This window comes from Glycine soja, chromosome 2 (genome assembly GCF_004193775.1).
Source record: "Glycine soja cultivar W05 chromosome 2, ASM419377v2, whole genome shotgun sequence".
In the NCBI taxonomy this organism is placed as follows: Eukaryota; Viridiplantae; Streptophyta; class Magnoliopsida; order Fabales; family Fabaceae; genus Glycine; species Glycine soja.
In genome coordinates this window covers 28,559,339-28,574,276 of record NC_041003.1, presented here as the reverse complement: position 1 = coordinate 28,574,276, position 14,938 = coordinate 28,559,339, and the positions used below count along the sequence as shown (strand labels likewise).

The window sequence follows — 14,938 nt, the reverse complement described above, 5'->3', positions numbered from 1 at the left end:
AAAGCCAAAAACATCATCACTTCTGCCCTAGGAATAGATGAATATTTTAGAGTGTCAAACTGTTCAAATGCAAAGGAGATGTGGGATACTCTCCAACTTACACATGAAGGCACCACTGATGTGAAAAGATCTAGAGTCAATACCCTTACACATGAATATGAATTATTTAGGATGAACCCTAATGAGAACATCCAAAGTATGCAGAAAAGATTCACACACATAGTCAATCATCTTGCCTCCTAAGGAAAAATCTTCCCTAATGAAGATTTAATTAATAAAGTTTTAAGATGCTTAAGTAGGGAATGGTAGCCCAAGGTAACTGCCATTTCTGAAAGTAAAGATCTTTCCTCTATGTCTCTTGCCACCTTGTTTGGCAAATTGCAAGAACATGAAATGGAACTCCAACGTCTCAATCAAAATGAAGAGACCGACAAAAGGAAAATAAGCATAGCACTCAATGCAAGAAGAAGAAGAAGAAGAAGAATCTGATGATGAAGAGGACTTCTCTCTCACTCTTTGTGAAGAAGTTTCATAAATTTGTCAAAAATAGAAGAATGGAGAGAAGCCATAACTTCAAGAATGGGAAGAGATCCCAAGAAGTTTCTCCTACACTTAAATGCTATAAGTGTAATCAACCCGGTCACATAAAGGCAAACTGCCCCTCAAATGCATCATGGCCCGAGAAGAATGAGAAGAAAAGCTATAAAGAAAGAAGATCCAAGAAGGCGTATATTGCTTGAGATGACAATGACTCATCCGATGGTTCAGAGAAGGAGATCAACCTTCTATCCAAGGACTATGAAAGCGATGAGAACATCACTCAAGAAGATTAAGCAAAAAGAAAAAGTTTGACTTCCATCTTTGAAGATCTAAGCACTTAAATCATGAAAAAGGTAACATCAAAACCATTCTCTTTTAAATTAAGTTGGTTGAAACATTCCTTTCAATTAACTTGTTTATATGATGACTAACAAAATTTTATTTGTTTGCCTTGGTTAATTGCTATTGTGATTTTATGTTTATGTGTTTGATTGAGTTATTTTGTTTCTCAAAGCATGAAGTTTATTATTAAAACAAATAGTTGATATTACATATGATTCTTGCATGATTTTTTGTATGATATGTGAATTACTTGCTTAAAAGATATTCATAATGCTTTTTCAAAAATCTATTATGTTATATATATTTATTTTCATATAAGAGTTTTTAGATATAAAATATTTTGAACCCTTTTCAAATCCTTTCACTCTAAGAATTCATTCAGCACTTAGTTTTCCTAAGAAGCTCTCTAGTAATCGATTACTACAATATTGTAATTGATTACAGCTAATCAGGAAGAGTGTAATTGATTACCAAATGTTGTAATCGATTACAACGCGTCCCTGGTGCTTATAAATTCAAATTTCAGAATTCACGAACCAGAACCTCCATTTCACAAAATCATTACCAAAGAGTTTTACTCTCTGGTAATCGATTACTAGAAGGTAGCAATCGATTACCAATAGCCAGCATTGTTTTCAAAACTGATTTACAAAGCTGTAATCGATTACCCGTGTTTTAAAATGTTAGATTTCAAATTTCAAGAGTCACAACTTGTGTTTAAACATTTTCAAATCATTTTAAACTTGTGTAATCGATTACACAATACTTGTAATTGATTACAAGTGTTTCTAAACGTTTTAATTTTCAAATTTAAACATGAAGAGTCACATCTGTTGATGTGTAATCGATTACACCTTGATGGTAATCGATTACCAGTGATTGATTTCAAAAAATAAATTTCCAAAAGTCACAATTCTTCAAGTGACTTGCTTCTGAAGGTTTTTTTAAAAGTCACAACATTTTAAGTGACTAGTTTTCAAAAGAGTCACAATTTTTAAAGCGTGACTAGTTTTAAAGAAATTATCAAGAGCCACAAACTTTAACTTGAGTCATCAAGAGATTATAAATATGTGACCATGGCATGAATTTCATATCATCCTTCAACAATCTTTCAACACTTTCTACAGAACTTTCTAATTCATTTCTCTTCATCTTTCTAAAAGTTTTTGTTCAACACTTTCTCTTCCAAGAAAAGTTCATTGTTCAAAAACTTGTGCTATTCATCTTTTTCATTCTCTTCTCCCTTTGCCAAAAGAACAGAAGGACTAACCGCCTGAATTCTTTTGTGTCTCTCTTCTCTCTTCCAAAAGATTCAAAGGACTAACCGCCTGAGAATTCTTTTGATTCTTCCCTTCCCCTTAAACAAAAGATTTCAAAGGACTAACGGTCTGAGATATCTTTTATTTCCCCTTACAAAGATTCAAAGGACTAACCGCCTGAGAATTCTTTGTCCCAACACATTGGAGGGTACATCCTTTGTGATACAAGTAGAGGGTACATCTACTTGGGGGTTGTTATACTGAGAACAAGAGAAGGTACATCTCTTGTGGATCAGTTCAAGTGGGAGGTACATCCACTTGGTTTTTCAAAGAGAACAAGAGAGAGTACATCCCTTGTGGATCTTTGGCTTGTAAAGGATTTTACAAAGTTGAAAGAAATCTCAAGAACCGTAGGTTGCTTGGGGACTGGATGTAGGCACAGTTTGTGGCCGAACCAGTATAAATCTTGTGTTTGTCTTCTTCTTCCCTACACTCTTTAGTTTACGTTGTGTACTTCTAATTACCGCTTTTAATTTTGGTTAAGTTTCTATTTCTGTTCTTTACTTTTTTAACTTTGTAGTAAAAGCCTAATTGAATCTAGTAACATTAAGAAGGTTAAATTTTTAATTAGTCAAGACACATTAATAATTAATTCAACTCCCCCTTCTTAATTATTCTGAGGCCACTTGATCCAACATGTAGCATGGACAAACTCAAGGATTTAATCAAGCAAGTTGCACATATAGGAGATCCCCCTAATGGAATTCATGAATCACAATTGGTTAGACAATTATTCTTTCGACAACCAGGTCATGCTAAGTATTCAAAAAAATTAATTGAATATGAGATAACATAATTGAAAAATGACGAAGACGTGCTAAAGGTATTAGCACAATCCAACTATTGGAAACGATTCTACACAATAGAAATTTTGGCTATTTTTAGCAAACCAGTAATCCAAATAGAAGAAGACATGTACCCTGTACAACATATTCCAGATCATCATTAGTTTTGTCATATTTGTGTTGTAATTGTAATTTTTAATATGTTGCATTATTGTCGACTATCATCTTAGTTACTATAATTTGAAATTTTGTCTACTTTGTAAGACAAATGTATCAATTATTTTTTTCACGATATTTTCTTTAATTTATGTTAATATTACTAACTAATTTTATTGTTTTTTAATTTTAAGAACATAATAAAAAAATCAACAAAACATAAATTTAACTACAAAATTACATATAACATAAATACAAATTTATACTATAATTTTATCCAATTTTTATATTTTTCTTCATATTTATATTTCTCTTTAAAAAATTATAAAATAATTTTTCTAAAATTAATTTATTAAATAAATAATTTTAAAATCTATTAAAAATAGTTTTATATAATATAATATTTAACTTTAATTAAATTTTAATTTATAATAAATAATAAATAAATAAAAGAAAGAAAAAAAAAGCTGAAGATCAAAAGTTGGGTTAGCCAAACCCGATTTCCAAAGACAAACAAGAAACAGGTGTACTTTGAGAAATTTTTCCTAAAGTAGTATATATCCGATATTATCTAGAGAGAAGCGGTGTACTTCAAGGAAAAAACCATTCATATACACCTCTAATGAAAGATGACCGCGTAAGTAAATTCTATGCTCTCCCTTGATTGCGGAGAGCTGAATTTTCTTGCAAGCTATAACGATTATACAAGTTAGTGACCGTAAGTAGCATACTTCAAAATCTTGTCCTTTTACTAAGACTTTTGTGTAATATATCTGTAAGGAAAGAAATAAATAAATGCAACAAGGACTTGGCCCTTTTGTAATTTTGTTTACTTTATCTAGGTCCAAAGAATCTTTCTTGTCTCTATAGAGAAATTGTGTTCAGCAAAAGAACAAGACGTTTTCTAAACTGTTATGCTAAATGATGAATACTATTATTTGTTGGACAGCTGAAGATATACTAAAAAAGGGGCCAATAAGATATATAATAGAATTCACCAAACAAAGAAAATGTCGTGTCGGTGAACATATGATTGCAAATTTTTTTTTCGACCATATAGTATTCACACCAATTCACCGTTAGAAGCTTTACTTAATTTTTTTAGGGACTTCGAGCATATAAAAAATGATTGCAGATTTCTTAACGTGAATTGTTTTATATCTAATGTTTTAAAATTTGAGTTTTGAACTATTTGGTTAAAAAAATATAAATCATTATCCTTTATGTTAATAAATATTTTATTCCCTTAACTATTCTTTTTGTCTATTTATGTTTGTGATGGTTATAGATTAGAGAGAGCACTTTTCTATTAAGAAGGGGACATTGTTCCAAGTTAGTGGGTATTAACCCCTTTTTATAACCACTACTTCCATTAAGTAGCAGTCACCTCTAGAAACTTCTCCTATTTAACCTTATTATAATTTAGTCCTTAATTATTAATTATTTATTTGTTAGTCCCATGAGACATTAATTCTAACATTCTCGCACTTGACTCATGTGACATTAATAAACATTATGAACTAAATAAATAAATAGATTAAACTAACATAATGCACATTAAAAAATGACTAAACTATTCTATACATTGGATACATCATAATTTCAAGATTAAGAATAAGAACCAATTTGAGTCATGGCGGTTGTACATCACCTAATCAACATAGTCTCTTCCATGTACAACAAATTAGTCTTCTCCTTAATATGACCATTAGTTAGGAGTACATAATTGGTCCAACATAATGTATTTATTCAAGACAAACCTGTTAACATTACTCTAACACAAACATGCATGCAAACATATAAAACAGGTAATCAGAAACATATCATAAATGAGCTCAGAGTGTCAGTAAAAATACATAAGGTAAATTACACTTAATGATCATCAATAACAATAATGCCCGTATTTTTAACATGTTTTATAAATGTCTTGGGCGGTAATCCCTTTATCAAAGGGTCAACTATCATAAGATTTGTGCTAATATGTTCTATTGACACTCTGTTTCTGAACTTCTTTCACTGCAAAGTACTTCAATTCCATATGTTTAGCACCCTTAGAGTACTTATCGTTCTTAGAGAAAAAATATTGTTGGGAAGTTATCAAAATACATTTTCAGCAGCCTAGCAATACTATCAACAATTCCAAGCCCTGAAATAAAGTTCTGCAGCCAATTAGCCTAAATTGTAACCTCAAAACATGCTACAAATTCAGCTTCCATGATAGATGCAACAACAACTGATTGTTTTGCACTCTTCCACGATACTGCTCCTCCGGCTAAGAGAAATACAAAGCCAAGAGTGGATTTTCTTGTATCCACAAATCCAGTAAAGTCTGAGTTTGAATATCCAATCACCTCAAGGTGATCAAACCTCATATATGTAAGCATGTGATCTTTTGTTCCCTGTAAGTATCTTAGAACTTTCTTTGCAGCTTTCCAATGTTCCATTCCTGGATTACTTTGATATCTTCCTAACATTTCAGCTGCAAAGCTTATGTCTGGTCAAGTACAAATCTGAGCATACATAATACTCCCAACAACTGATGCATACGAAATTACTTCCATTTGCTTTTGTTCCAGATCATTTCTAGGACATTGTGCAAGACTAAATTTGTCTCCTTTCTGAATTGGAACGAGTGATGCTGAGCATTTTTCCATCCTAAATCTCTCCAGTACTTTATTGATATATGTTTTCTGAGACAAGTCTAACAATCCTTGTGATCTATTTTGAAATATTTCTATCCCTATCACATAGTTTGCCTCACCCATATCCTTCATTTCAAAGTTACTAGAACGAAACTTCTTAGTCTCATGAAGAAGACCAAGATCATTAGTTGCAAGCAATATATCATCAACATATAGGATTAGAAAAATAACCTTACTCCCACTAACCTTCAGATATATACACTGGTCAACAGTATTTTCTTTAAATCCAAAGGAAACAATGGTATCATTAAACTTCAAATACCATTGGTGGGAAGCTTGCTTAAGACCATATATTGATTTCTTTAATTTGCACACCATGTGTTCCTTTCCTTCAACTAAGAACCCCATTGGTTGGTCCAAATAAACATTCTCCTTTAAATCTCCATTAAGAAAGACAGTTTTCACATCCATCTGATGTAGCTCCAAGTCATAATGGGCTACTAATGTCATGATAATCCTGAAAGAATCCTTTCGTGAGACCGGTGAAAATGTCTTTATATAATCAACACCATCTTTCTAAGTAAATCTCTTAGCAACAAGTCTAGCCTTGTAATGTTCAAGGTTACCATGAGAGTCACGTTTAGTCTTGAAGACCCACTTACAACCAACTCTCTTACAATCCTTTAGTAATTCTACAAGGTCCCAAACACCATTATGTTCCATGGAATTTATCTATTCCTTCATGGCATTTAACTATTTCTTGGAATTATCACAGCTTACAGATTGTGAAAATGAAACTGGATCATTATCATTAATGCTTAAGTCTATTTTTGTTTCATGTAGGTATACCACATAGTCATTCAAAATAGTTGGTCTCCTTTCTCTTTGAGACCTCCTCAATGTTACTTCTTGTGATTCTTACACAATAAGTTCATTATGTATCATGGGCTCATTATTTTGTTGTGCTTCTTCATTATTGTTTGTAACAATAACTAAAGGAGCAATCACCTTACTACTAGAGGCACAAGCTAAAGGGATTTGCACTCTAACTTCTTTAATTTCCACTTCTCGTGGAATTATACTCCCGCTAATTTCACCATTTTCAATGAACCTTGCATTTCCAGTTTCGACAATTCTCATACTATGATTAGGACAATAAAACTTATACCCCTTTGACTTTTCTGGATAACCAATGAAATATCCACTAATTGTTCTTGTATCTAATTTTCTTTCTTGCGGATTATAAATCCTTATTTCTGCCTGACAACCCCAAACATGCAGGTGCCTTATACTAGGTGTCTTATTCGTCCACAGTTCAAAAGGTGTCTTAGGAACTACCTTACTAGGAACCTTATTCAACAAATACATGACAGTTTTCAAGGCATACATCCACAAAGATATCGGTAAAGTTGAATTGATTAACATACTCCTAACGATATCCATTAAAGTTTTATTATGCCTTTCTGATACACCATTTTGTTGTGGTGTACCAGGCATTGTATATTGCGCACAAATGTCACGTTTCTGAATAAGCTTAGCAAATGGACCTAGGTGTTGCCCGGTTTCATCGTATCTTTCGTAACACTCACCACCTCTATCAGATCTAATAATTTTCACCTTTTTGTCTAATTGCCTTTCTACTTCATTCAAGTAAATTTCTAAGGCATCCACTGACTGAGATTTCTCATGCAATAAGTAGACATAACCGTAACGTGAATAGTCATCAATAAAGGTGATAAAGTATCTTTCCTTTCTGAAAGAACTAACATCAAAAGGTCCATAAATATTAGTATGCACAATTTCAAGAAGTTGAGTGCTTCTTGTAACTTTTTTCTTTGTATGTTTTGTTTGTTCTCCCTTGATACAATCCACACAAATATTTAGATCCGTAAAATCTAGATCAGGAAGAATTTCATTCTTTAATAATCTTTCCATCCTTTCTCTAGAAATATGACCTAAATGTTAATGCCACAAGAAAGCAGATCGTTCATTCACTAAACTACGTTTAGTGCCAACATTATAATGTCGAGTTAAAACAGTTTCAACATATAGACCATCTAATTTCAATTTATATAAATCATCACAAAGAACACCAGTACCAATGAGATGATTATGCTTAAATAAACTAAAACATCAATTACCAAAATTAAAAGAGTATCCAGTAATATCAAGTTTAGATAATGAAACTAAATTCCTAGATAAACTAGGTACATAAAGAGTTTCCAGTAAATCTAAATGATGTCTAGTGTCGAGTTTTAAATGATAAGTCCCGACTGCTTCCGCTGGAGCTTCCACTCTATTCCCATGAAGATGAACTTCTCATTTGGGCTTATGGTTTGGATTGTAAGGAATCCCTGCATAGTGTTAGAAACATGAGTCATACATCCAGAATCAATCCACTATGTATTATGGGAAACTTCAGTTAAGTTTGATTCAAAACATACAAGAACATTAAGCTCACCTTTCTTTTCGAACCAAGACTTACGCTTTGGGCAATCCTTCTGGAAGTGTCCATATTTTCCACAAAAATGACAATTATTGCTCGTTGATGCCTTCTTCTGGATTTGCACAAGACCGTCATTGATCTTTAATAGCCCTTTGCCTTTATCATGCTTCTTCACAAATCTTTTTCTAGCTCCTTGATTCCCTTGGTGGCTTACATAATGGACTGAGTGACTTCCTTGATTCTTAAGCCTCATTTCTTCCTGAACTAACATATTGTGCAATTCATGCACATTCCATTTATCTTTAATGGTATTATGGCTCATTTGGAACAGGCCATACTCAAATGGTAATAAGTTTAGAATAAATTGAATAAGAAAGTTCTCATTCACAACCATTCCCAAGGTCTTAAGTCTTGCTGCAATGTTTGTCATCTCAATGACATGTTCATGCATAGTACACGAACCATCAAACTTCATGCTGGTCAGTATACTCATTAATGTCCCAGCAAGAGACTTATCAGCTGTTTAAGAGCGCTCTCCCACTAACCCCATAAACTCTTTAGCATTTTGGTCTTAGGGAGAGCTGTCTTAATACTGTCTGCAACAGTCATTCTTAGTAGCAGGCTTCTCTTCCAATATAGCAAGATCAAGATCCAAAACACCAAAATGAAATTGGACTTGCTCATTCCAGTTAGAGAAGTTAAGCCCATTAAAAATTGGCACAGATGATACATGAGAGTTCAATGAGTTAGGAGCAAGTACTGCATAATAAAACTTCACATAAGCATTTTGGGACATAAAACACATACATATAATTTATTTAGATAACAATCAATGTATATTGATGTTCTCATTTGGGTGATACACCAACACACAACATACAAACATGATGATGCTAATAAAATTCTTAACATTATTTGGCAATTAAATATGCACCAATTAGTAGTATGTATTTCCTTTGGGTATATAAATAAAACTAATGATACACACAAATCGCCTACAATTATATTCATTAATTATAAGAACTACTAATCAATTACCTTTGGGCGATCCATAAATGCCTTATAACAATAAATTTCAATTACCCATAAACCAATAATCATATAATTTAGCATTCATTATTTTATGAGTAATTGAAATAATCATTAATTTGGAATTAAATAACCTTATAGACTTGGCCACTTTGATGACTAACAAATCTATCATACACTTAATTCCAATCAAATATATGGTCTGCACATACTTATTGTTACTAACAATTCATAGTCATTTTATTAATTTCATTTCAAGCCAAATAAATACCATACATTCATATTTTAACCAATAAAATAATAGAAATTCAATCGCATTGAAGTAAATGTATAGCACATACATATTTACTTTTACCGATAATTTTAAAGCATTCACGTTAATTTAATTGCAGAGTATAGACTTTCAATCCTTTAATCATGTTTAATAATAATTTTCGGGGGAAAAATTAGCAAGTGGGTTGCAAATAGCAATTTCAAAAATTCCTTCACCCCTGCAAGGAACGTACATGTCAGTGGACGCTTTCAACATTAATATATACAACCACGTTAATGGAAATAAAAATTGGCAGTCACGTTAATGGCTTTTTCCACATTCACGAATACATGTTAAAGGAAAAACGAACACTAGCCATTATCATCAAATCAAATTAGATAGCACAAAACGATAAATCTAAAATCTTTCTCCAAATTTAATATATACAACCCAAAGTGTCCATTACGTACAAACATCATAAGTCTTTCTTCATTGAACACAATCAAAATAATATAATTTTATACATTCATACTTGTGATTTGAAAGCCAATTTAATTGATATCTTTTTTAATATAAGATTTCATACTTGCAGCGGAAAAAAATCCCTAAATTTCATAATTAGGGTTCATGCATAATTGGAAGAAATTAAATCATTATTGGAGAATCAGAAGTTTCATAACACAAGCTCTGATACCACATGTAAAAAAATATTAAGGGTTTCCTAGATTATCAATTATAGAAAATCAACAGGATCTTGAAACCTATGATTCTCACAAATAATAAATAAACAAATCATGCGTGCATTTCTCCATAGGGAGGCTTTTCTTGAGTGTACTTTGATTTTCTTGGAAGATAAGAGAAACAAAATTTCACTCCATTGACTATTCTTTTTGCCTCTCTACGTTTGTGATGACTATAGATTAGAGACAACACTTTTCTGTCAGGAATAGGACCTTGTTCCACATTAGTGGGTATTAACCCCCTTTTATAATCACTACTCCCATCAAGTAGCAGTTACCTCTAGAAATTTCTCCTATTTAATCCAATTACAATTTAGTCCATAATTATTATTTATTTATTAATTAGTCCCTACATAAGTCATATATCTCTCACATAAGATATTAATTCTAACATTTTTTATATCTAAAGTGGCAATGTGCGTTTATTTCTTATTTTGCTGGGCACAAAGGCTAAAAGAACGTGGTGGCAGGAAGGATTAATTAGGGTCCAATTCACATTGAAGCTATTTTTCTGGTGTATGCAAACAATTTGTAGGAGTAATAAAGCTTTTGTTTGGGTTATAGGAGGCTACACGCAATTTTGTATGCTGTCATGGGTCCAGTATTTTAACGTACCTTGTGTTAGTCTTTTTTTTTTTTTTTGTATAGAAAATACTTTTTGTATGCTGTCTTGGATCCAGTCTTTAACGCACCTTGGGTTAGTTTTCATATTTTTCATATATAGGTGAATTTAATGAAATAAATTTTATATCTTGAATCAAATAAAAAATATTAAAAATTATATTCTGAAATTGAAAATGATAAGTGATTGAAAACGATAATATTACTACAAAAAGCTATTACTTAGAGGACTATTTTATAACTATTAATAAATAAGGGATGAAATTAATCAACTGATAAAAAAAAACTTCTTGTTTATTGATTTAAAAACAAAAATCAACTTTTGCTTGTCTGATGGCATGCAATATACAGATTTGTAGGTACCTAACATTTTGATTTATGTATATGACTAGTGTTAGACGTTAGTTAAGTGTCAATCATTGTGGTTTTAATTTTCCTCTAGGTTTCCCTAGTGTACCCCACTACATATTGTAAACTTGATATTATGTTAACCTAATTAAGTCTAGTTGGCACTTCTAAATAATAACCAATGGCAACTTCATCTTAAAGAAAATCATATATAAAGTAAAATAATTAAATATAATGCGTAACGCGCTTTCTTTTCTATATATATATACATATATATCACCTAGATATCAATCACAAAACCCAGCCAACCAACAAAGAAGATACATCAAAATAATCTACCATGCTTTCTACTAATACTTATTCCCTTCCGACCACCATTTTCTTAGTGCTAACCTTTCTCTTCCCTTCAGAAGCTCAATTGAATGCAACCTTCTATTCTAGCACATGCCCCAATGTGTCTTCTATCGTGAGCAATGCTGTTCAGCAGGCTCTGCAATCTGATTCCCGAATTGGTGCAAGCCTCATTCGCCTCCACTTTCATGATTGTTTTGTCAATGTAAACCTCCATTTATTTTATTCTCAAGAATAATTAAGGTTGATAATTTATATATATTAGACGACTAATAATTTATTTTTGGCGTATATATATTTTTCCTAACTTTTTTTGTATTAGAGGACTAATAATTAATATAAATGTTATTGTTTCTGTTTTAGGGGTGTGATGCGTCCATATTGTTAGACCAGGGTGGTAACATCACACAAAGTGAGAAAAATGCAGTTCCTAACTTCAATTCCGTTCGGGGCTTTGATATTGTTGATAACATCAAGAGCTCCCTCGAAAGCTCTTGCCCTGGAGTCGTATCTTGTGCTGATATTCTTGCACTTGCAGCAGAATCTTCTGTGTCCTTGGTAACTACCTAGCTATTACTTGATTTTTCTTTCCTAACACATACTCTCTCTTCCATTATAATTGTGATTATTTTAAATCCGAGTAAGAAAAAATAATAATAGATTAAAGGTAATAGTAATTTTATAAAATTAATATTATTGTTTTTAATTTTTTTTTTACTTATCACTAATATTATAAGAAATATAAATGAAAAAAAATTAATGTTATATTAAAAAACTAAAATGATAATTTTTTAAATATTTATGTTTCTTCTTATGAGACAAAAAGAGTAATATAGGATATTGTATTTACTCAAACATTCCATATAAAGGAGTATCATTTATGACATTTATTACCTTTCTTCTGTGTCGTCTCTCTTGTTTTTACTCATACACTTGTGTCTGTAAGGGTTCTTTAATAAAGTGTAGAAATTTGCAGTCAGGAGGTCCTTCATGGAACGTACTACTCGGAAGAAGGGATGGTCTAACTGCAAACCAAGCTGGTGCCAATAGCTCCCTTCCTTCTCCATTTGAGAGCCTAGCCAATGTCTCATCCAAATTCTCTGCGGTTGGCCTAGACACAACCGATCTTGTTGCATTATCTGGTTGGTAACTACAATACATCTTCTATTCTTTTTTTAACTGAACTAGAATACATCTTTTTTTACACTAAAAAAAATTATTATATGATCTACTATTATGTGATCTTTATTAATCTTCATATGATATTCAGTTTTCCAAATAAAAGTTTATATTTCTTTAGTCTTTCAAATTCAAAAAAAGTTCTCTTTAGTCTCTTTCAAATAAAAATTTATAATTTTTTATTCTCTCAATTTCTGACAAAGTGACTACAAAAAATACTTTTGAACAAAAAAAATAGACATCTTAATTTAAAAGGCTAAAAAATAGTATGACTTATCACATAAAGATTAGTCAAATTAATAATCTTGCAGCATGTAAAATTTATGCTTTCCATGCACAAATTTTACAAAATGGTTGACTCAAATTTCACTTTTTCATTAGGTGCACACACTTTTGGTCGTTCCCAATGTCAATTTTTCTCCCAAAGGTTGTTCAACTTCAGCGGCACAGGAAGTCCTGATCCAACCCTAAACTCAACCTATTTGGCCACTCTGCAGCAAAATTGTCCCCAAAACGGAAATGGGTCTACATTGAACAATCTTGATCCTTCAACCCCTGACACTTTTGACAACAACTATTTCACCAATCTTCTCATCAACCAAGGTCTTCTTCAAACAGATCAAGAACTCTTCTCTACGAATGGCTCTTCCACAATCTCCATTGTTAACAACTTTGCCAACAACCAATCAGCCTTCTTCGAAGCATTTGCTCAGTCGATGATCAACATGGGTAACATCAGCCCTTTGACTGGAACTCAAGGAGAAATCAGAACAGATTGTAAGAAAGTGAATGGAAGTTAAAGAGAAAGAGAGAGCAAGACAATCAACGAGAAGTTGTAGAATCTTAATGCGTATATAAGTTTTTATTTTGCATTTGTGTATGTCTGTGTGGCTAAGAAATGGTTAAGAAATTGATATAGTTTAATATTTGCATGTGTACTTGAGAGGGCATAAAATATAGTTTTGTTTTTGCCCTTCTGTATCTACAGATTGGTTGGGAAATTATTATGCTTTCTAGGTGTTGTATTCCTCTCTTGTTTCCTTGGAAAATAGTGTTATATTTGAAGTATATATTCCTTAATAAATAAATATTTCCACATCTATTTTAGTGTTTCACAACATGACTAATAAGATGTTTGGTTGGGCATGAATTATTAATCCCAAAGCTTAGAATTGTCGCTTATGTACTGTTTCACAATTTGGACCTGAATATGTTACCAGAAATAATGGATCTGGAATGTATAAACAAACTGTGAATACATGAAAGTGTTTGGTGAGATTAATTAATAAACTAGCTTTTATATATATATATATATATATATATATATATATATATATATATATATATATATATATATATATATATATATATATATATAAATTTATTAAATAGCTTATAATCTTAAAAATTAAGACAACATTTTTAAAATTTATATAATTAAAGAACGGTCAAATTTGATTATTTTACCAAATTCTCCTCCAGCTAAAATGGAAAGAAAAAGAAAAAGGTAAAAATGGATTTCAAATAAATTAATGAGGATAAAAAAAAAAGTTAGCAGCTTATAAGTAATAAGTTAGTTGAAATAGGTTACAAAAATAAGCTAAAAACTGTTTTGAACAGTTAGATCATTGAAAAAGGAAAAAACACAATCAAATTTTTTTAGTTTAAATATGCTTAATGTACTTGAAAAATGACTAAATTTTGTTATAGGTTTCTCTTAAATTTTTGGTTAAATTATAATTTTGATCTCTCTATAATTTTAAATTCACTATTTTGGTCTCTTATTTTTTTAAAAAGCAATTTTGATTCTTCCGCCAATTAACCATCATATTTAACGAGAAAGTAATAAACCACTATGACACTAGCTTTGTTTAGTTAATTTTATAAATATTATTTTACATGTATCATTATTAGTAAAGAGTTATTAATTTTTTTTCAAATTATAAAAATTTATAAATTAAAATAAAATATTTAATATTTAATTTTAAATTTATTTATTTTTATTATAAAATTTTATTATAATATAAGTTAATCAACTATCATATATAAAAAAAATTCTTATTCTATTATAATTTTAAAAAAATTAAATAAACCAATATATAGATTATTTATAAAAATAATTATTTTATGTATTTTATACAAATTACGAAATTTAAATAATCTAAAAAATTAAAAATTTATTACTTT

At 30.8% G+C, this 14,938-nt stretch overlaps 1 protein-coding gene across 1 annotated transcript; it reads left to right on the top strand.

Annotated features, from left to right (window-relative positions):
* The first annotated feature begins 11,513 nt into the window (after positions 1-11,513).
* On the top strand, positions 11,514-13,866 carry LOC114392082 (peroxidase A2-like). The gene is made up of 4 exons (XM_028353119.1): positions 11,514-11,777; positions 11,936-12,130; positions 12,549-12,714; positions 13,133-13,866. Exons 1-4 carry the CDS (start codon positions 11,562-11,564, stop codon positions 13,549-13,551), a joined length of 996 nt encoding a protein of 331 aa, XP_028208920.1. The 5' UTR covers positions 11,514-11,561; the 3' UTR covers positions 13,552-13,866.
* Positions 13,867-14,938: the final 1,072 nt, after the last annotated feature.

Excerpts from the sequence above, each read along its gene's own strand:
- LOC114392082 (XM_028353119.1), top strand. The coding sequence starts at position 11,562 with ATGCTTTCTACTAATACTTATTCCCTTCCGACCACCATTTTCTTAGTG. Across the intron at positions 12,131-12,548 it reads CAGAATCTTCTGTGTCCTTG|TCAGGAGGTCCTTCATGGAA; the intron begins GTAACTACCTAG and ends AGAAATTTGCAG. Across the intron at positions 12,715-13,132 it reads CGATCTTGTTGCATTATCTG|GTGCACACACTTTTGGTCGT; the intron begins GTTGGTAACTAC and ends CTTTTTCATTAG.